The sequence below is a fragment of the Chroicocephalus ridibundus genome, chromosome 13 (assembly GCF_963924245.1).
Source record: "Chroicocephalus ridibundus chromosome 13, bChrRid1.1, whole genome shotgun sequence".
NCBI classification, from domain to species: domain Eukaryota; kingdom Metazoa; phylum Chordata; class Aves; order Charadriiformes; family Laridae; genus Chroicocephalus; species Chroicocephalus ridibundus.
In genome coordinates this window covers 5,519,657-5,540,232 of record NC_086296.1, presented here as the reverse complement: position 1 = coordinate 5,540,232, position 20,576 = coordinate 5,519,657, and the positions used below count along the sequence as shown (strand labels likewise).

At 58.8% G+C, this 20,576-nt stretch overlaps 1 protein-coding gene across 2 annotated transcripts; it reads right to left on the bottom strand.

Moving 5' to 3' along the window:
- Positions 1-1,079: 1,079 nt before the first annotated feature.
- HIP1R (huntingtin interacting protein 1 related) lies at positions 1,080-20,482 on the bottom strand. 2 transcript variants are annotated; one of them, XM_063351227.1, is made up of 32 exons: positions 20,293-20,482; positions 15,091-15,154; positions 14,520-14,662; positions 14,118-14,174; positions 13,776-13,856; positions 13,579-13,655; positions 13,210-13,271; positions 11,936-12,076; positions 11,401-11,458; positions 11,230-11,305; positions 10,871-11,008; positions 10,721-10,779; positions 10,578-10,650; positions 10,025-10,208; positions 9,862-9,950; positions 9,444-9,560; positions 8,907-9,008; positions 8,469-8,663; positions 8,078-8,225; positions 7,660-7,746; positions 7,231-7,338; positions 6,714-6,850; positions 5,819-5,929; positions 5,637-5,695; positions 5,282-5,312; positions 5,090-5,152; positions 4,540-4,640; positions 3,817-3,922; positions 2,851-2,974; positions 2,642-2,703; positions 2,280-2,468; positions 1,080-2,187 (listed from the first exon to the last, which is right to left on the bottom strand). In XM_063351227.1, the coding sequence occupies exons 1-32, from the start codon at positions 20,383-20,385 to the stop codon at positions 2,140-2,142; spliced, it is 3,183 nt and encodes a 1,060-aa protein (XP_063207297.1). In that variant the 5' UTR covers positions 20,386-20,482; the 3' UTR covers positions 1,080-2,139. The 2 variants fall into 2 exon arrangements, with proteins under 2 accessions (XP_063207297.1, XP_063207298.1); XM_063351228.1 differs by lacking the exons at positions 1,080-2,187; positions 2,280-2,468; positions 2,642-2,703; ... (5 more) ...; positions 5,637-5,695; positions 5,819-5,929 and having other exon boundaries at positions 7,680-7,746.
- Between the last annotated feature and the right edge of the window lie 94 nt (positions 20,483-20,576).

The following is a 20,576-nucleotide window of genomic DNA, read 5'->3' as shown; positions in this document are numbered from 1 at the left end:
AAGATCATGGAGCAGATCCTCCTACAAACTATGCTAAGGCACATGGAAAAGGAGGAGGTGATCGGTGCCAGCCAACATGTAGCTTCACTAAAGGCAAGTCATGGCTGATAAATCTGGTGGCCGCCTGTGAGAGGGTTATGGGGTTACGGGGTTGGTGGGTAAGGGAAGAGCAACTGACATCATCTACCTAGAGCTGTGCAAAGCATTTGACACTGTCTCTCACAATGGCCTTGTCCCTAAATCGGAGAGATGTGGATTTGCTGGATGGCCCACTTGGTGGATAAGGCATTGGCTGGATGGTTGCACTCAAAGAGTGGCGGTCGACCACTCAATGTCCAAATAGCAACCAGTGACGTTCCTCAGGGGTCGATACTGGGACCTGTGCTGTTTAACGTCTTTGTCAGTGACATGGCCGGTGTGATGGAGCGCACCCTCAGCAAGTTTGCCGCCAACACCAAGTTGTGTGGTGTGGTCAACATGCTGGAGGGCATGGATGCCACCCAGAGGGGCCCAGACAGACTTGAGAGGTGGGCCTGTGCAAACTTCACAAACTTCAACAAGGCTGAGTGCAAGGTCCTGCACCCGGGTCGGGGCAACGCCAAGCACAAATACAGGCAGGGCAGCCTTCCAGTACTCAAAGGGGGCCACCAGGAAAGATGGGTGGGGGGGCTCTTTATCATGGAGTGTAGCGATAGGCCGAGAGGGTAATGGTTTTAAACTGAAAGAGGGGAGATTTAGATTAGATTAGATTTCGGGAAGAAATTCTTTGCTGTGAGGGCGGTGAGCCCCTGGCCCAGGCTGCCCAGAGAAGCTGTGGCTGCCCCATCCCTGGAGGGGTTCAAGGCCAGGTTGGACGGGGCTTGGAGCAACCTGGGCTGGTGGGAGGTGTCCCTGCCCAGGGCAGGGGGTGGCACTGGGTGGCCTTTAAGGTCCCTTCCAATCCGAACCATTCTACGATTCTATGAAAAATAGCTATATAGGTACACACAGAGCCATACACACACAGACAACTGTAGCTACACACATATAGAGACATATATTTATGCACACATATACCTAGATACACACAGCCCGGTGGGCACAGGGCCACACCACGTAACAGCATCTCACACCCCCGCCCCGGCCCCTGTGCTTTAGCTAATTCCTTCAAGGCACGTTATGGCCTTTCACTGCCCCACGATTCAGGGCCGGCTGGCTTCAACCAGCAGAGCCCCGTGCCACGGCCACGGCCCCAGCATCAGCCCCCTCCCTGGAGAGATCTGACCAGGCACTGCAACGTGTATTTTAAATATTGCTTCTTTAATAACCTACATCGTGGTAGTAGCTCCAAGGGAAGATACAGCTGACAGGATTTTTTTCTTCTGCCCCCATGTCTCTCCACATCAGTAATTCCTTATTGCTGCAGACTTCTCTATCCCCTGGCTCCCGCAGGCCACGGTTAGATTTAATTCTGCTAATTATCTTAAATATAAAACATAACACAACTGAGCCCCTGACATTGCTGTAGTAATAAAAAATAGAAAAGGAAAAAAATAAAAATGTTTGTATCCTTATTGCCAGTGTATGCCAGTAACTGCTTTTTCCCTTACAAAAGCCTTGCTTCTTGCGCCGGTTAAGGCTAACGTCTCCCTCTCCACTGAGGGCCGATCCCACGCCGAAAATAACGTCAAATTATTCCTCAGGCTGAAAAAGGGGGATTTAAAAAATGGTTGCAAGAAAAGCCCAACAGTTTCCTACTTTAAAAAACAGCTCACAGTTCCTTGAAAGGGTCTGAGCAGTACAGTAGAGAGCTACATTTACGGAAAACTTCTAGTGCTGATAAAGTTTGTTTTTTTAAAAAAATTAACCCAAACGAACCCCAAATTAAATTAAACCAGGAGAGCCGGTTGGCAGGCCAGGAGGAGGAGGAAGAGGAGGAGGAAGAGGGCATCTCGCACTGCCTGGGGAGCCATCAGGACTCCCCTCGCTTCACGCATGGGAATCAAGTGAAGAAAAAAAAAACAAACCAAAACCAAACCCAATTTTTTTTAAAAAAAAAACCATCCAGTTTTCCAGGCTGGGCGGCAAGGAGACCCCCCGCGCACGAAGGCACACCAGCGCGAAGGCAACGAGATCTGTGGCAAACGCAGCCAGCCCCTGCTAGAAGTTCGCCCTGTGAGGCGGGTACGGGCCGGCGTCTCGCTCGGGCTGAAACGAGAGCGGGGAAAAAGCGAAATGTCAGTCACCCCTGCTGTGAACAGCCCCCGCCCCGGTGTATATTTACCCCCTGGGGACCCTACCTCCCCGTGGCCGGGCTTCTGGGCCAGCGGGGGCTTCTTGAGGATGCCTCGCCTGGGGGCCGGCGCCGGCTTCGCCTCCCCGTCCTCCGCCGCGTCGTAGGTCCCGGCCAGGGCGTAGTGCTGCTTCCTCAGCTCGCCCAGGCGCACCCGCTCGCCCTCCAGCCGCTTCTCCAGCTCCAGCACCTTCACCTGCGCCCAAACAGCCATCTCGGTCCCTGCGCACCCCCGGGGGTGTGATCCCCCCCTGCCATCCCCAGTGCTGCGCTGGGGGGCAGAAGAAGGGACCCTCCTCGCGTGGGTCCGGATGAGGACCTCAGCCTGACCCAGAGCTGGCAGCACCAAATCCACTCTCGTGGCCGTACCTGTGTTTCCATCTCCTCCTTCTTCAGCTTGATGAGGGACATGCCCGAAAAGTCCATGGTATCTGTGGAGAAAAGTCCTCACTAAGCGCACCCTTTGCAGAGGACCCTCACGTGCCAAAGCGAAGCCAGCTGGGCACCTCGAGGTGTTCCCAGGCCAGAAAGGGATTTGGGGTGGGGTTTTTCTCCCCTCTCCTTGCGAAGACCCTCACCTTTCTCCTCGATCTGCTCCTGCCCTGACTTGGTGGAAGCCACCACGTTGGCTGCCATCTCGTTGACGTTGCGCGAGCACTCCTGGAGCCGGCCCAGGTTCTTGCTGCTCTTCTCGGCTTTCACCTGCAAAGAGCACGGGGATGGCGGCGGGTCAAACCCATGGCACCTCTGCACAGGTGCTCACCAGCTCAGGGGAGCCCCCAGGCAGCCAAGTTCTGCATTAGAGCAGAGACATCAAGCACGCCATGTCAGAACGGTCCCTGGGTGTGAAAACCTGGGGGGTGAAGAGGATGGACGGACAGACGGACACACGTTTATTCTTGCCGATCCCATCAGGGCCAGGCAAGGTGACCCCTGCAAGGCCCTTCAGCCCCGGGACACCGAACCACCTCTGCTCCCACTTGAACCAAGCACACATGGATAAGCAGCATCAGTGAAATCAGAGCTATTCTTTTTTTAGCTCTGCTCTTAATTTTAAAACCATCTGCTGTAAAAAGCAGTATGGGTCCTCCTCCCCCCAGCCCGCATCCCCATTTGCTCATTGAAACCTCTACCCATCGCTTTCGCCCACACCAACAGGAAAGGTGGGAAGGACCAAAATCCATCATTCTCAACGCTGGCTTCTGCAGTTGCTTATTCAGGGTTTCTTGTCAGTTATTAACATTTTATTTACATAATCAGCCTGACAGGAGGAAGATGGGAGGTTTTACACATCTTCATTTCCAAGGCAAGCCCTGCTAGATGTGGGAATGTCAATGCAGGTGAAGACGCGTGGATTAAAATCGCAGACGGACTTGAAAACAGCAAGAGCTTCCCTTCCTCCCTGCTCCAGGAGGAAGCTGTAGGACTGGTGGACAGGACGTCCACACACCGCTGCCCAAAAGCATCCATGGGACAAAACCATGGGAACAAAATGACTTAAAACGTGACAAGCTGCGTGCAGACGGCCCTGCTGGGACACTCACCTTGGAGGCAGCCACCAGCTGGGCTGTGCTGGCGGCGATTTCATGGGAGCAGACGATCAGTTCTTCGTATTTGCCCGTATGCAGGACAACTCTGTCTGCCGACTCTCTGCGTTACAGATCAGCAGGGAGATCGTATTAGAGAGACACCCCGAGCACGATGAAGCAAGTGCAGGTTATTTACCTCCAGCTATACCCTTAGAAATCCACCTCAGACTTTCAACCAGCACCTTTGTCTGTGATTATTTAAAGCTCATTTACAAAGCAAACTACTCGACGCCCAGATTAAGAAGTTTTGGATGGGTATAAAATATCAAAAAAGGCAGGATTGTGCTTCTGTAATGAAGTGGATGAGACTTTCAAAGCTTTGTCCGAAAATGCCCCCCATATTTCCCGCACTGACACTGGGATACCCTGCCCCGACCCCAACCACGCTGCCCACGACCATCTGAGCAGCAACCAGAACACGGAGCATTGGATTGCAGCAACTTGCACATTTTGCAGACAGGGAGGAACGGGTGGTCCCTATTTCGGTGACCAGTCCGACACGGGCTACGATGCTTTATGAGGAATTAGCAGCAATGCTCCCATGCAGACCCAGCAGCGGGGACAGTTTGGGTTACGGGGCGATGGAGAAGCATGGGCTGGCTCCGGGCGCAGCACGCGGAGCTGTGCCCGGAGAGAAGCCTCCCGCAGTGGCCGCGGGAGAGGTGCCGGGGTACCTACACGAGCTGCGTGGCTCCCCAGCCCACCGCCTTGGAGGCAGAGATCAGCCCTTCCGTCCAGCGCGAGTTCTTGGCGTAAAACTCCTGAGTTGTTGCTGCCCCCTGTTGTTATGAGAATATTATGGCCTGTATTAACTTGTTTCTAATATACAGCAATATATACATCTATATAAAGTATCCATATAAAACATAACAATATATACATTCATATATAAAGCCATAAATTAAGGGACTGGCAGCATTTCCGTCTCCTTCAGGCTGCTCTTACTGCCCTGCTTAAATAAGTACGGAGAAAACTAGCTCTGGAGCCCCACGCCTGTGGGTTTGAAACACAGAAGTTTGAGCCACTGTCTTTAGACGGCCAAGGCTTTGCAAAGGCGACAGCGATGTGTGCGGAGAGCACGGGGCTGAGCAGCCCGTCTCCAGCAAGTGAGACCGCCAGAGCCCTGCTAACACGGGAAAGCACAAAACTCAGCGTGTTTCTGCAAACTCTGGGAAATGCTCCCCTATTTCATGTTGGTGCAGAGAGATGAATGTAGCGGAGGACTTACCCGGCCACTTTCTACTATCTCCTTCTGTAGGTTCGTAGATGTCATTACAAGAAGTCTAATAGCCTGGAATGAAAGAAAACAGGTTTTGGTGTTTGATGGGGATTTTATAGAGAAGGACTGATGCTGCCGATGGTGGGAAGTTACAGTTTTGCACAGTCTTTGATGCCCCTGCTCAGTTTCTGCAGTACTGACCTTCATTAGGTCCGTGCAGGAGTTCAGAATCCTGTAGGGGAACAAGAGACAAATGTTCAGCATCCAGCGATGCCACATCCAGGGAAGCAGCTTTGGCCTCAGTTCGAAAACGGGGTTTTTTGGAGACGGGCCAGCCTGCAGGTTACTTCTAAGCAGCCCACAAAGCAGCCCCAAACAACTGGCTTAGACATGCAAGACGAAGGTCCACCCTCCTAAAGAGAGTTTCGTGCTCAGCATCAGGATGATGCCGCACTGGGCTGCACGTGCAGCTTTGGAGAAAAGCACAGCCCAGCAGGGCATGGGCACGGGACAGAAACCTGCCCGCGGCTGTCACACGCCACCCCTCAAAACTCACCGCTCGTTCACTTCAAGCTTAACACCAGAGCTCTCGTTTCTGGCCTGGCTCATCATCTCCTGTTGGGAAACACAAGAAGAAGGGTTGGACACCGTGTTGCTGTGATGGCGAGTGGGGTGGAGGAGGAATGGGCGCTGCTGCCTCGAGGCCACCAAATGGCCCGTCCTGCAGCTTCATCTCACCTCTATCCGCCTGACGGCATCCTCAATTGCCTCTGAGGTGGAGGCCATCTCCTTCTCAACCATGTCCCCCAGCTCTTCTTGCTTGATGTCTAAGCTCTTGGGCCTCAGCTCCTGCCGGAGGAGGCAGCAGCCATCAGGAGGTTTTAGGCAACGGGAGAGAAGTGAATATTTTTGTAAGGAATAACACCAAACCAAGATAACAGACTCCTTTTTTCTCCCCCTAAATAAATAAAGCTGCAGGAGCAGCATTCTGCAGACCGTGAAGGTGGAAGCACGTGTGCCACCAACTTGCAGCAAACATGGCACAGGGACCTCAGAGATAAGAAATGCCCCAAATCAAGGGGACAAAACTCGATCACAGGAGCAGCTTGACCAGGGCAGAGCTCCAGAGGCCTCTGGAGAGTTGACAACCTTTGAAATAACAGCGGTTTAATGGAAAAGACTAATAGGGGCTTCACAAGAAGAAATATCTAAAAGCTGAGAAGTTTTATTCTGCAGGGGTTACTGGGCTGAAAGACCTCAGCTGATCTGAGGGTGACTGTCTCTGTGCACCACCAGGAAGGGTCTCGGTGCTCGGAAGCTGAGATAGCCCAACGGCAGCACCAGAACCTGTGGGTATGGGGGACAAGCCACCCCCAAAGTGCTCACTCCAACCCAGCATCTCTGACTTCACCTCTGGACACTGGGGAAAGCCATGGTTTGATTTCTCATTTATTTTTAGAAAGCTGCCCCCAGAGGTGCAGAGAGCAAACATCCCACCTTGACAAACGGAGGCAACGTCCTTCCGCATTAACTGCCTGCTTTGATTTTTCCTTTAGGAAATACCAATGCCAATAAATAACCCACCACGCCAGCCCCGGGTGAGAAGGTGGGTGCGCCGGGCTCTATCTCCTACCTGGGCCAGCTGCAGGACCCCCCGCAGCGCCCGCCGCACGTCCCCCAGCTCAGCACGCCCCAGCGTCTGCTTGTCCTTCAGCTCACCCAGGTAGTCCAGGCTCCGCTGCCCGCAGTCCCGGCACGTCTCCGTCAGCCCTGCGGAGAGGATGGGTCGGTGCCAGGCCCCTCGCTGGGAAAATGGTCCCTCCATCCCAGCCCTGCCACCCTCCTCTTCCTTCTCCCCTCAGCTGTGGAGATGATGCTGAGCATTGGTCACATCCAGCGAATTTCTTGCAGAAGAGGGTAAACCGGTTTCCAGGAGCAAAGCAATGTTCCTGGCCCAGGAAGGGGCACTGGAGAGGAGGGAATATCGGGAAGGGGACCACATGGAGCTGTGGGGACTGTGCTGCGCCCAGAGAAGATCTGCCCCATATCCAGCCCCTGGCAGAGGGGGCTTTGGCACAGCCATCCTAAAAAGAAGCCCTACGAGCAAAAAAACCCCCCCAACACCCACTGCGTCCACGCACGGCACTCACGGTCAGCGTGGTCAGTGGGAGCCAGGTGGGATGTGGCGCTGCCATTCACGATGGTGTCGGCTGTCAAGTGTGCGAAGAGAGCCAGAGCCCCCACCAGCCCCGCAGCATCTGCCGGCGAGAGCATGTGGTCAGGAGCTGCCAGGCCAGGGCACCACTTGCCATGTCCTGGGGGCTGCAACCCACCCAACCCACCCTCTTGAAGGCACCCAAGGACTAGTACAAGAGCTTGGAGAGGTCAGTATTGACCCCTCCAGCTTGCAGGTTGCTCCTTGAAGGAACGCATGGGAACCCACCAACTCCACCCGCCGTGTCCCTCCATCGCCAGGGCATTGCACGCTTGCCAATGGCCCCAAAGCAGCCAGGGGCTGCTGCACGGATAAAAATAAGAGCAAGATGCAAGCAATGCCGCCGGTCCCCAGCCCCAGGTACCTGCCATGGAGGCCACGTACTGCGCGTGTCCGTTCTCCAGGGCGTCCGTGGACTCCAGCGCTGCCTGCACCCGGCTGAGCAAGTAATCTGCAATGAATTTTAACTTCATTAGCACAGTCAGGCTGCTGAGTGTCTGAATGAGCACAAGTGCTGACTTCACAAGGCACCACTGAGTGGAAGCCAAGATGGCTTGGGTCCTCACAGTCCCAGCTGGGGAGCAGCACTAAAATCTGAGTCATTAAAGCAAAATACTGCTGAGATCGGAGCTTAAAATTTACCCTTGGAAGTCAGACCCCAGCCTCCTCGTGTGTGATGTTTGGTGGGAAAAGATATCTGGAGGTAGCTGAGATGCAACACTATGTGTCTGAGAGGGAAAAGGGGCTGTGGGTCGCAGACCCCGTGGTTGAATGGGACGCACCTGGGGAGCTGGTGCAGCGGATGTGCAATGGGTCGTCCAGCTTGGCCACTGCGTCACGGAGGATGTCCTCCGCCTCCCGCACTGTCTCCTGCAGGATGCCGAACTGCTCATCCAGCAGCTTCTGCTGCAGGCTCTGCTCCTGGTTGCTCTGCAGGGCAGGAGGGACACGTGAGTGGCCCAGCCAGGGCACAGGACCCCCGTTGCCATGGCCATGTCACCAGCATGCCCCCTGAGAGCCCATTTGTGGATTAGACCCAGGCATCCCATTATTGCTGGCGCAGGTCACATCCCACCAGCTACACTCGGCTGAGCCCCCGACTGCTCAGCACCCCCCAGACATGTCTCACCCCAGCGAGCAGAGGGCTGGTGGGCTCTCCACACAGCACCATACCTTCTCCAGGAGCCTGCCCTGCAGCTCGCGGATTTCCCTCGTGGCCTTGTCCGCCTCCTGGCTCAGCTGCAGCTCCTTCTCCTGGATGAGGCCACGCGTGGAGAGCAGCTCGCACTCCTTCTCGCTCACCGACCGCCTCAGCACCTCCTTCTCGGCGTGCAGGGCCTCCACCTGGGCGCTGAGCTCCGCTCCTGCCTGCCAGTGAGGCCAGGAGACCCCTGTCACCCACTCGTCATCATGTCACAACCCTAACACAGGGCGGAGCTGAGGACATGCCCAGCTCATGACACTGATGGGGTGGACCCGCGTTCAGACCCATGACAGCTTCCCGGCCAGCTGTCTGCACCGCTGGCTTGGCAGTGGTGGCAGGCACGCCGTCTTGCATGACAGGGACTTGTGTTGGGGATCTGGGGGCGTCCTGTGCCCCCAGCCTCGTACCTGCTTGGCGTGGCTGAGCGAGCGCTGCGCCTGGTCCAGCTCGTCCCGCCGGGCGTCCAGCTCCTGCCGCAGCTGCTCCATCTGCACGGTCTGGTCCTCCAGCTGCAACCGCACACCCGTGCCGGGGCTCAGCTGCTGCGAACGCGCTCTGGCCCCACTCGGCACCGGCACACGGCAGGAACGAGTCCGGCCACGTTTTGCAAGAGGGGCTTTCAGGGTCTTGGGGTTGGTCTCCTGAAAGGGCTCCTTTCCCCAGGGCAGGAACTTCGGGAGCAGCCCCCAGCTTGGGCCCCAGAGAACAAAAGCACCCAAAACCACCAACGTGCAATGTGGCATTTTCTTGGGGGAAGAAATGGCAGATTTGGGCAGGAGGGAATGAAGCACGCGTTAAATAACGCCCTCCCAAGGAGTCAGGGCAACTCTTCCTTTCCCCCCCTACCCCCTGCTCCCAAACTGTGCACAGCCACCATGCTTCCCAGGCTGGGAAGGTCTCGGTGCTGGGCTGGTGGGGCCGGACTCGGGGCCACGCTGGCTTACCTTCATCTCGGCCTCCCGCTTGACCTGCTCCACCTGAAATGCCAACTGCTCCTTGACGCGTGCCACCTCCTCCTGGCTCTGCTGCGTGACCGTCAGCTGCTTGGCAGTGTCGGCGTTCTGCGTGGGGACATGGTGCTTACCGGGTGTTTGGAGGGGGGACCCTTGCCACCACTGCACTTGTTCTGCCCAAATTCCACCTTTAGGGGTAGCTCGGAGATGCCTTTTTCACGGCATCTGAAACACTGACCATCAGCGGACATGAATTCAAGGGGTGTCCCCAACCCAGTGCCCAGAGGTCCCTGGGTGCAGGACGATGGGACCGATACGGGGTGGTGCTGGGCATGCATGAGCCACACCGGCGGTGGCAGAGGAATGAAGGCAGCGGTCAGTCCCTGCCTGGCGCAGGCAGCAGCGTTACCTTCCTGAGGAGCTCGGCGTGCGTGTTGATGAGCTCGCTGTGCTTCTCCTTCAGCTTCGTGTAGCGGATCTCGGTGGCATTGGCTTTCTCTGAATGGGGTGAGAAAGCATCAGCAACCAAAGCACGGGTGTCCCACGGCCGACGGGCGCTGTAGGGCACCTACTTTCTGCTTCGGCGCAGAGCCGCTGGGAGCGGTCGCTGTCCTGCTTCGCCTTCTGCAGCCTCTCCAGCTCATCCCGCAGCTGCTCGTTGTCCACCAGTGCCTTCTGCTTCTGCTTGCGCTGCTCCTCCACTTCGCCCTCCAGGCTGTTCACCTGTGCCTTGAGCTGCGTGATGTACCGCTGCGCCTGCGGGACACCGTCAGGCACTTGGGCACTGCCCAGCACCAATGCCAGCGAGGACTCTGCCCTCCCCAACATCCCTATCCAAGTGCCCGGCTTTGGGCAAAGCAGCGGCGAAATGCACCGGAAAGCTCTCCCTTTGGCCCCTGAAGCCACTCCGTCCCTGCTGCAAGCAGGTCAGGACAGCACAGGACAGGTCTCACATGTCCTCACCCCATCTCCATCAGGAGTCAGGTCCTGGCACTGGGAGAGGCGCCAAAACACAGCGCGGGGTGCCAGGACCCCATTCCTGCTGCGTCCCGTCAGGCTTTCCAGGCTATAGCATCAAAAAACACCCCACTCTCCCACACCAGCTGCTCCCCGGCCAGACTTTACCTCCAGTTTAATCTTCTCCATCTCTGCACGGAGCATGTCCACCTCCTTCTTCAGGCTCTCAATTTGCGCGTCCCTGCAGAGGCAGGCAGGTTGGTCCCACACAAGAGTGGCTGCCCCCCCTCTGCCACTGTGGACCCCCATACCTGTCATCCCGAATGCCGTTGGGCGGTCCGAAGGTTTGCTCAAATATATCTGAGGTGATCTGGGGAGGACAGAGGGTGCTGAGCTGAGCCAGGCTGCGGGTGCCTGCTCCGCCCTGTCCCAGGGTCCCCATCCCATCCCCGTGCCCCCACCTGTGGCTCCGTGGTGGAAGTCGTGCTGATCTCAATGAGGTTCTCCGGCTCCTCATCCTCAGGGGCTTCCTCAGGGATGACAACTACCGGCTTCACGTGCTCAGCCAGGGCAGACGCCCGCAAGAAGTTTGGGGGGCTCTGCGGGGACAAGAAATCACGGTGGCATCGCCTGGGGTTTCAGGGACCACCACAGGCAGGCCACCAAGGGGAGGGAGGCAGCCATCCCCGTGCTGCTGAGACGGGCCGGTGTGTCCCTCCACAGTGTCCCCAGGCCCCAAAGACATCTGAGGGGACACCCCCACGCACCCCGAACCCACAGGCTCTCTAAAGCATCACGTATGACCAAAATCCCACTGTACCTCTGGCAGCCGGGGGATCTGGATGAGCCGCTTGAAATACAGCATGTCGGATGCTTTCTTAAAGAAGTTTTTGAGGCTGGAGAGGGGGAAAAGAAAAACCGCTCGCAGGGGAGGCAGAGGGGCTTGGCAGGAGGGAGGGGACCCCAGTGCCCCACCTCGGCCCCAGGTTACCTGCGAAACTGCTCGTTGAAACGGTCTCGGTGGCCCTGCAGCGTGTCAGCTGGCAGACCTGCAGCGCGGGGGGGGACAGCCGTGACTGATACAGGGCTGCAAATTTATTCCCAGGCACCCACATCCCTCCGGCTGCAAAAGCCAGCAGGTAAAGGCCAGGTGGGAGTGGGATATGAGAGGTCAGGATGGGAACGGGATGTTTCCATCCCTGGCATAAGGACCAGGGACATGGCGCAGGGAGAGGCAGGTGTGGGAATCCCAAAATACCCCCGCGAGACCCCTGGCGCCGCACTGCCCAGCAACACCGTGCAGGGGGCTGGCAGGCCGAGGTACATCAGTTTGAATTCATCAAGGACAAGGCCTTCTAGTTCCCTCATCTGGGATGTCTACGTGGGATGGAGCGGGTGCTTAGAGCCCGGCTGGGATACGGCAACATGGCGATGGATGTCTCCATCCACACAAGCCTCATCCCCAAATCCAGCCAAAAGCCTCACCCGGGAAAAGACCAGCGCGGGGCACATCCCCAGGGACTCACAGGAGTGCAGCTTGAACATTAACTTGACGGCGTAGTGGTAGAGGTGGCTGCAGTCCTGGATGACCTGGATGAGGGGGGCCAGGCGGCACTGCACCGCCGACATCTGCGAGACCGCCATCGAGGTGTTCAACTGCCTGAAAACTGAAGGGTTGAGCGCGGTGAGGCGCCGGCGCTGTGTTTGCAGAGCTGTCCCGCTCCGGGCGACTCGGCTTGATCATTAACCACGACGGATGTGGCTTTGCCAGGACACAGGGTAAATGCCGGGGTTGTGGCCCGTCCTGTCCCACTGAGCTGGGAACAACCCCCCTCCGTGCAAGAGAAACAGCCAACGGGAGCGTGGTGGCAGAGGGCAGGGGTGCTCAGCTCTGCCCCCGATACCCCGACCCCAAAAAGGAGGGATTTACCCCTAGGACGATGCAAAGGCAGTACGGCTGCCCTCGGGAGCTGCTGCTGCACAATGCAGACAGGGAAGTCGAGGGGTTTTGCTCTGCTCTATTTAATCGTGGAAGGAGCTGGGAGAGGATCCCAGGGCAGGGGACAGGCCCTCCGGCACCACAGCCTCGCCTGCTCCAGCTCGGAAACAGATCCCTTCCCTTGGCAGAAATCCAGCCGGCATATCCACGCTGCCTTCTTCCCCACTCAGCTTTAAAGTATTTATGAATATAAATTCTCTGTATAACTGGGTCAGGAGGAGAAGCGGGAGGCTGACGGGAGCCGGGAGCATGGTCTCTCCTGCTGTGCCCTGTTTTCCAGGGCAGCTCCGTGTTCCTGACTCGCCACGGAGGAAGAAACCACCGCATTTTTAAGCCATCTAAAATTCCTGGAGAAGGAGGTGAGGGAAGCAAACACGGGCAGGGGCCTCCAGCCCTCCCTGGGGGTATTTCAACAAGGGGAAATGAGTATTTAGACAAGAGGTACAGCCCCATCCGCTGCTTCGGGGGGGGCAGAAAGGATTTGGGTAATGCATACGATTAACATGGTTGTACCAAAAAGAAATAAAAACATATTTCAGAGCAGCACCACTCAGAAAACAACGCTCTGCTCAGGTGGACTAAAACCAGCTACGTTCCTTAAGTGTTTTCCTACCACTGCCTCTACAGAGCGCCGCCAGGGGAATCCAGCTGAGAAACGACATCAGGAATCTCATCGGAGGAGGAGGAAGGACCTGAGCCTCTGACCTCAGCCTCCCCAGGCAGAACTCCATTCCCGACCAAAGAGCGAAACTATTGCTCAAGAGCCCCGGGGCGAGCGGGAGGGACATGCCGCCTCCTCACCTGACTCTGACAGCTTCAGCTCGCAGTCCAGGTAGTCAAACAGCTCGACCGTCAGCTGGAAGCTGCCAAAAAAAACCAAAACCCCGTCACCTGGCGGCAGAGACATCCTTGCTCCAGCTGCTCATGTTTCCTCCACGTCCCTGCGCAGGCAAGCGCTCAGATTGACAAGAATTTGGTGGGTTTTCTCCCTGTATTTATGCTCCTCGCCACTCTGCAGCTGCAGGAGGAATCGGGCACCATCCAACCAATTTATAAAACACCGACGGCCGGCCTGAGCACCAGCCGCTTCGTCAGCAGGCTGCTGCCACCCGGGGGGGCACGGAGCCGGCAACCACGCACCGGGTGCTTTGCTCCTGCCGGGACACTCACATGTTGTTCACGTCCGTCCCCGCGGTCTTCTCCAGCACTTCATCTGACACTTCAAGGCCTGGGGGGAACTCAGGATGCTGTGTAAAAAGAAAAAAAGAAACGGCAGTTGCCGCAAATGTCCTTGCTGATGTGACACAACCCCCGGTGAAGCCCTGTACCCCAGCGTGGCAGGCTGCGAAGGCAGCGGAGTCTCTCACCTTGACGTGGAAGGAGATCTTGGTGAGGAGAAGCCGCGTGTAGATGCTCACCAGCTGCCCGTACCTGTCGTGCAAATGGCCCTGCCAGAGACACGAGGGTAAACGTGGCGAATCCGGAGCAATGTGACCAGATCCGGCAGAGCCTGTGCACGCCAGCGAACCCGCGCCAGCCCTACGGCTCTCGCCCTCTTGCCCTTCACCGTATGCGTAACCATCACCCAGCGGAGTCAGGGGCAATGGGTTATTTCAGGGGGTGCTTTGCCCTCCCCGTGCCCACGATGCCTTTCAGGCCCCACCCCGAAGCCCCCAGGAAGGCACAAACCTCTGCTTTGCCCCACTCACCCACAGGTCCCCCGTCTCTCGGATGTTGCTGCGGTACCTCTGGCAGTCCTGGAGGACCTGGGGACAAAAACCAGAGGGATGCAGCTTGGTGGGGCCAGCACGGAGGTGGGTGAGTGCCCACCCGCCTGCCCTGAAGCTGGAGAAGGGGACGGATCCGGCCCTGTACACCACTCCAGCTTTGGGAGAAGAAATTCAAGCTCTTCAACGGTGACCAGAGGTCAGGGCTTTGCACAAGGACGTTTCAAAGATGCGACATAACAGAGTGCTTCACAGCCCCACGGCCTGGGAAAGGCGGCCGGGGCAGGGAAGACAACCCACCCTCTGCACAGAGGGACGTCGGCAACAGCCAAAAACTACTCCCCGCCAGCAATGCAGGAGGGACATTTTGGAGGGGACACTCACGTTGGGGTGGCCATCGCGCAGGACCTTGTGCAGGACGTGGCAGAACTTCCAGCTGAGGATGGCGCTGCTGGGCAGGGGCAGCCCGATGGCGTAGGACCAGAAGGTGAACGCTCCCTTCTCGTGGTGCGTCCCCAGAATGATCCCTTCCCCCTGGTCAAGGCCAACCAGACACACATGGGAGCAGGGGACGGGTGGGGTTGGGGACTATCCCCGTTCAACCTTCATTAAAAAGGGGACACACACCGCGCGTACTGCAGGCACAGAGATGACGGGCGCAATGCTGCACCCGCAGAGAAAACCCCCGTTTATTTTTTTCTGGTGCACCTTCCCTTGCCGCAGGGCACACCGGGGCCCTTTGCATTTTCTTGCCAAAGAAATGCAATTTTACTGCGCTGCCCTTCTTTGTAGTTTCACCGATGGATGAACCTACAAGAAATCATCCCCCAGCCAAGCTCTGCACGGGTCTGCCATCTCCCAAACCTCCCGTGGCTCCAGCCCCGCGGGGTGAAACCCTCCTGCCCTGGCACTGGATCTCCTCCGCGCCATCCAGGCGAGGCGAGGGAAAGGATACGGCGGGCATGTTTCTCCTTCACTGGTGCTTCTTGCGTATTTATGGCTTTGCTGATGCTGATGGCCTGCAAGAGAAGGAGAGAGTGGCTGTCAGGACACAGCATGACCCTCACCACTACCCTGCCCCCTCCCCCAAAGCGCTGGTGCTTTTGGGGAATACCCTGAGTTTTATAACACATTTGTCACCTCAAAGCCATTTGTGATACATCAAAATAGGCTTTTTTTTATCCGCAAAGTGGCCCTTTAAAACCCCCCGTTCCCAGCGCAATCGGTCGGAGCCAGGCCACTACCAACTGCGCCACTGGTGCTCCCCCTTGTCCCCCATCCCAGGAAACAAATTTTTGCATTTTTGCAGCCTGAACTCAGCGGCGTGCCCGGGGAACGTTAAAAGCACGACAGCGAGATGCCAAATTCCAGGGTTGTTTGTCTAAGCACAAGGAGCCTTTGAACCGGGGGGTGGTGGGTTTTTTTTTTAGCAGCGCTGCTGCACGCAAACAGCACGTGGGGAAAACGCAGCCCCCAAGCAAGAAGGGAGCGGCAGCCGCGATGCCCATGTCGATGGAGCAAAAATCCAGAGCAACGTGATTATCACATGAGGATTATCTACATTTTAACGTATTTGATCACAGCGCACTAAATTATGGGTTTATTCCAGAAGACGGCCCCAGACGGGGGTCAGCTGCATCTTTTTGCGCGATGACAGGCTGTAAAACGGAGCTGCTGTGATCGATGAGGGTTCTCTTTCTCCTCCTCCTCCTCCTCGCCGGGCCCCTGCAGACTCAAGTGAGCTGCTTTGCCCCCGCACGAACTCTCAGGCTGTGCCTGTGTGTTTGAGCCCTCGGTCACCAGCGGAGGAACATGGTCCCAGCTGGGAAGGCAGGAAGCGGCCCCGCCGCTGGCGCTCATGCCGGAAGAGAAACCTGGTCCCTCCCTGCAGCCCCACAAGCCGTGAAACCTTACAAAAATTCTTATCTCCCCTCCTGGGGAAAGCACCTGCTTCGACACGGCCGCTGGTCCAGGGGACGCCCCCGAATCGAGGCGCTTTCCTGACGGAGGAGGAACCCGACGCCGGGTTATCGAGTGCTCCTGACTTATGCAGGAGGAACCCGACGCCCTGCCAAAGGGGCGATGCCAAAGGTGCCGATGCACCGAATCCACCCCAAATGAGCCTAAAACAGCTGCGCCTGTGAGCCAGGCACTACAGTGGCAAAAACACCCCAAGTGCGTCCCAAAAAGGGAGCCAGCCCTGAAACGCTGAGCCTAGGTGCTGGGAAAAGATGTGCTGGTTTTGCCTTTCCCTCACCGGGGAAGCCCCGGCGTCACCCCGCCATGTGGGGCCGTAAAGCAGCAGCGGAGTTAAGCCGGTGACTTGCTGTAATCCTCTTATCCCCGAAGGTTAATGAGCCTGGAGTGCCCGGGAACAGCGCAGCCGCCACTCCCAAAGCACCCGGCACCTCCACGGCCCCCCGAAAGGCTGGAGCCGGCGGAGAGGCTGCGCCCTCGACCCTGGCTTGGCTGGTGAGACGTGCTCCTCAGGGCTGCGGGCACCTCCCGGTACGACACCAAAGCGATGGTTTATTGACAGAAAGCAAGGTTTATGGATAGAAAGCAAGGTTTATCATGCGTCGGAGAGCGACAAGCCGTCGGTTTTGCAAGGCAGGGCTTGAAAACTAAGCTAAGAGCTGCTAAAGGGGTTATTGCACCTTATTGAGGAGCTTTGCACGGGGGGCAGTAGGGCAGACACATCTCCCAAACCTGGATTTTCACCGCCCACCGCGTGCGTGAGCAGCACGATGTCCTCATCCCAACCCACCACCTGGTCCCACCCCATCGGCAGGAGCTGGGCTCAGCCTCAAGCGCCACGGGGTCGGGAGGAGGCGTTGAGACCAGGGCAGACCCCTGGGAATGGAAACACCATCCCACGTCCCCAGGGACAGGAGCTCGGCCGCCTGGTGCTGCCCGGCAGGACGGGGATAGGGCTGGGACCCAGCTGGCCCATCCCAAAACCAGGCTGTAATTCCCACTGGTGCGGGTGGTTTTATTGCGTTTATTACCCATAATCTCATTTCCAGCCCAACCAGCCAAAATTCAGCCCGGGAGCTGCCGGAGAGGCCGGTTTCATCCTCGGTGATTCAGCGCAGAGGTTTCACCTGGGCCATTTTACATCCAGCACAAAGGAGCGGACCCGCGCAGGGACAGCCCCCAGCCCCCCCCCCGCAGCACTGCCGTGATGGAGACGCCGTGTCCAGCGTGGTCCCAAATAAACCACGGTGGCACCGAACCGATGCCAATCCCTCGGGGCTGCCAGCTCAGGTGTGCTTTCGCTGGTTCCAAACCCCGGGCTGGCCAGGAGGTCCCCAAAAAGGGGATGGTGGGACCAGAGACGAGCATGGGGCGATGCTGCAGCCGGGGTCACACACGCCTTCAGGACGTCCCCGCGGCTGCCCACCAAAGCCGGGCCATAGAGGACGGCTCTGAAATAGGGAGACTCACCCTTGACCCGGCCTCTTGGGCATCATGGGCACATCTAGAGATGGGCAGGTCCCAGTTGTCACTGCAGACACGCAACCAGCCTGGCCAAAACCTTCATGCCACCTGCGGATGGTTCCCCATCGCTGCCGGGGAGCGGCGCAGCTGCTGGGGGGGTACGAACCCCAAAACCTGCCCGGCCACGGGAGCCCACATGGGTGCAGCCCGAATGCCTTACTCACAGCCCTCACGTACCAAGCCGGTGACTAAAGCCAGGATCAAAGCGCCCAAATGAAGGAGCGCAGTTTACATCCACCCTTTCTTTCCAGGCTGCTTTTAATTACGGCGCGATCCTCCCCGCCCACGGCTCCCCGAAGCCCCGGCATCCCGCGGGGCCGCAATCCCCACCCGGCAGGTGGATGCCGGGTCCCGGCACGACGCCACGGCAGGGAGAGATTTTTTGGCAGCAGGACATCGAGCTGGAAACCTCCCCAGCCGGCCAGCACGAGGGCTGCTGGATCAGCTGAACTGCAAACGGCTGCTCCGGAGTTCCCTTCCTAACGCTTCTCCTTCCCAAATTACACCAACAAAGCACCGCCGGGCAGTCACGCACGCTGTATTCCTGGCGGCTCCAGAGCTTGTTGGATTTTTAACCTTCTTGTTTAAGAAAAGCAAAAACAGGCTGCAGAAAAGGGCAAGTTTTGCCTCCTTGCAAAGCGAGTGCCCGCAGTGGTACGGTGGCTTCCTACCTCCCACGCACGGCCGCTCCGAGGGGGACGTCTGCATCACCCCAACACAAGCCCTCAAAAAGCATTTTCAGGGAACGCAGGTGACCTTCACGTCACCCATGAGCACCTGGGATCACACCAGCGCCAGCAACCCCCATCCGCACCCACGGGCATCGCCCCGGCCTTCGCAGGGGGAAAGGAGATGGGGCGCTCGGTTTTGACAGCATCGTTCTCCAGGTGGTGTGAAATCCTCGGCCCGCGAAGGCACACGGAGGGGACGTGCCACCGGTGTCCCCGTGATACAAAGGCAACCAGCGGCCGTCTCCGCAGTGGCTATAATTAGACGTAAAAGGCAAATCAATACCCAAGTACTGACATTGGAAGAGTTTTGCTCTCACCCGAAGCACTGATATGGGAAACCACGTTAGGATAAAGCTCTTTTAGGGCAGTTTTCCGCAGTTGATGGAAAAAAAGGTCAGTTCTGGGTGGTGGATGTGACCGTCAGCCAGTGAGCCCCAGGTTTAGCGCTAAGAGAGTGGTCCCCCGCTCGCCTGCACATGGCTCTGCCCAAGGCATCCCTGCGGCCAGGAGTGAAGTCGCACCCGTGTGGGGCACAAATCCCACCAAAGCGCCCAAAATGCCATGGAAGGGCAGGAGGGAGGGAGGAAGGACGCGCTCCTGCCCAGCCGGCACAGGCTGCCCTTCGGCGCACGAGGCAGCACGGCTGCCGTGATTATTTATCAGCAGTGCCCAGCGGGAATGATTGAAGGAGACACGTCCAGAAGGAACCGGAATTGCCGGTTTTCTTGTGTTGCTCCCCAAACCCAACAAGCTCCATTTCCTACCCAGTGCGGCCAAGCGGCACCGTGACCCTACAAGGCCCGAAATCGTCACCTGCCTTCGCTGGCACTCTCCGGGGCCGAACCAGCCCAGCCGCCGGGGAAGGACCAGCAAAGACATGGGGAAAAACAACTGCAAGGAATGTGCAGCCTGTGAAATCAGAGGGGTCAGAGGATGGGTGCCGGGAGGGCACTATTATTTTTGCCGGGGCAGCGGGCGAGCCCGTCCCTCCGTTCATCCCCACCGACGCTGCTGGAGTCATTAATTTCCCACGAGCCACACGCCAGCCCCATCGTGCCCGAGCACTGCCCACTCCGCGGGGGCCGCCGGGAGGGCTGCAGACACCCCTGTCCAAGCCGGACACGGCGGGGCGTGAATGATTTGGCCTTTCTTTTCACTCTGCCCTCCCTCTCCGGGACCGACCACCCCGACCCCCGCGGGGAGACCCCACGTGTGACCCAGAGCCGCGGGGGAGGACACATCCAAGCAGCCCCCGGGGTTGTCGGGGAGGCCCACGCAGCCGCGGGGCCGGGACTGGGGCTGGTACCGGGGGTCACGGCAGGGATGCAGAGATGCGCGTTACCGGTGCGGTGGGCACCGGGGGGCGGCACCGGGCTCTTGCCTACGGCGGCCCCCGGGCTCGGCCGCGCTCCCGCCGGCACGGCCGGGGCCATAAAACTTTCCCTGTTTGCTCAGGGCCGTGTTTACCTGCCGATAAGGCCCGGGGGGGCGCGGGGGAGGGGAGGGGAATGGGGGGGGTGGACGGGACACACCGCCTGCCCGGGGGTCTGCCGCCCGCCGGGGACCCGGCCCCGGTGCTCGGCCCGGGGGCGGCGGGACGAGCCGGTGCCCCCACGGAACCGTCCCGGGGGGACGGCGGGAGGAAGCGGTGGGGCAGGCGGGGGCGGGGGAGCGTTCGCCGCGCCGGCAGCGGGGACGGACGGACGGGAGAGCGGACGGACGGACGGACGGACGGACGGCGGCCGCGCCGCCCCACTGGGGGGTCCCCGGAGCCCAGCTGGGACCCGCCCCCCCATCCCCCGAGAAACCCCCGCGATCGGCGCGCCCCGAGGCGATGCCGGAGCGGGCCGGTCCCGCAGCCCCGAGCCGGTACCGGGAAGCGGAGCCGGTACCGAGGCACCGCCGCCCCCTTCCGCCACCCTTGCCTGGCTCTTGTCGAACTGCTCCCGCTCCGCCTCCAGGCTGTGCCCGCCGCGGCGGCTCAGCACCCGCGCCGGAACGCTCTTGATGCTGTTCATGGCGGGCCGCGCACCGGGCTCCGCGCACCGCGCACCGGGCAGGCAGCGACCGGCGCCGCCCGCCGCCCCGCCCGGCCGCGCACTGCGCCGCGCCGCCCCCCCCCGCGCACAAGGGCGCCCCTGGCGGCCGCGCCCGGCCCCGGGCAGGTGGGAGCAGCCACGGCCCGGCGGGGAACGGCCGAGGCGCCCCC

Coding starts and splice junctions, on each gene's coding strand:
- HIP1R (XM_063351227.1), bottom strand. CDS start 20,385: ATGAACAGCATCAAGAGCGTTCCGGCGCGGGTGCTGAGCCGCCGCGGC. Junction 15,155..20,292: donor AGCAGTTCGACAAGAGCCAG/GCAAGGGTGGCG, acceptor CTTCTCTTGCAG/GCCATCAGCATCAGCAAAGC. Junction 7,747..8,077: donor CCGCTGCACCAGCTCCCCAG/GTGCGTCCCATT, acceptor AATTCATTGCAG/ATTACTTGCTCAGCCGGGTG.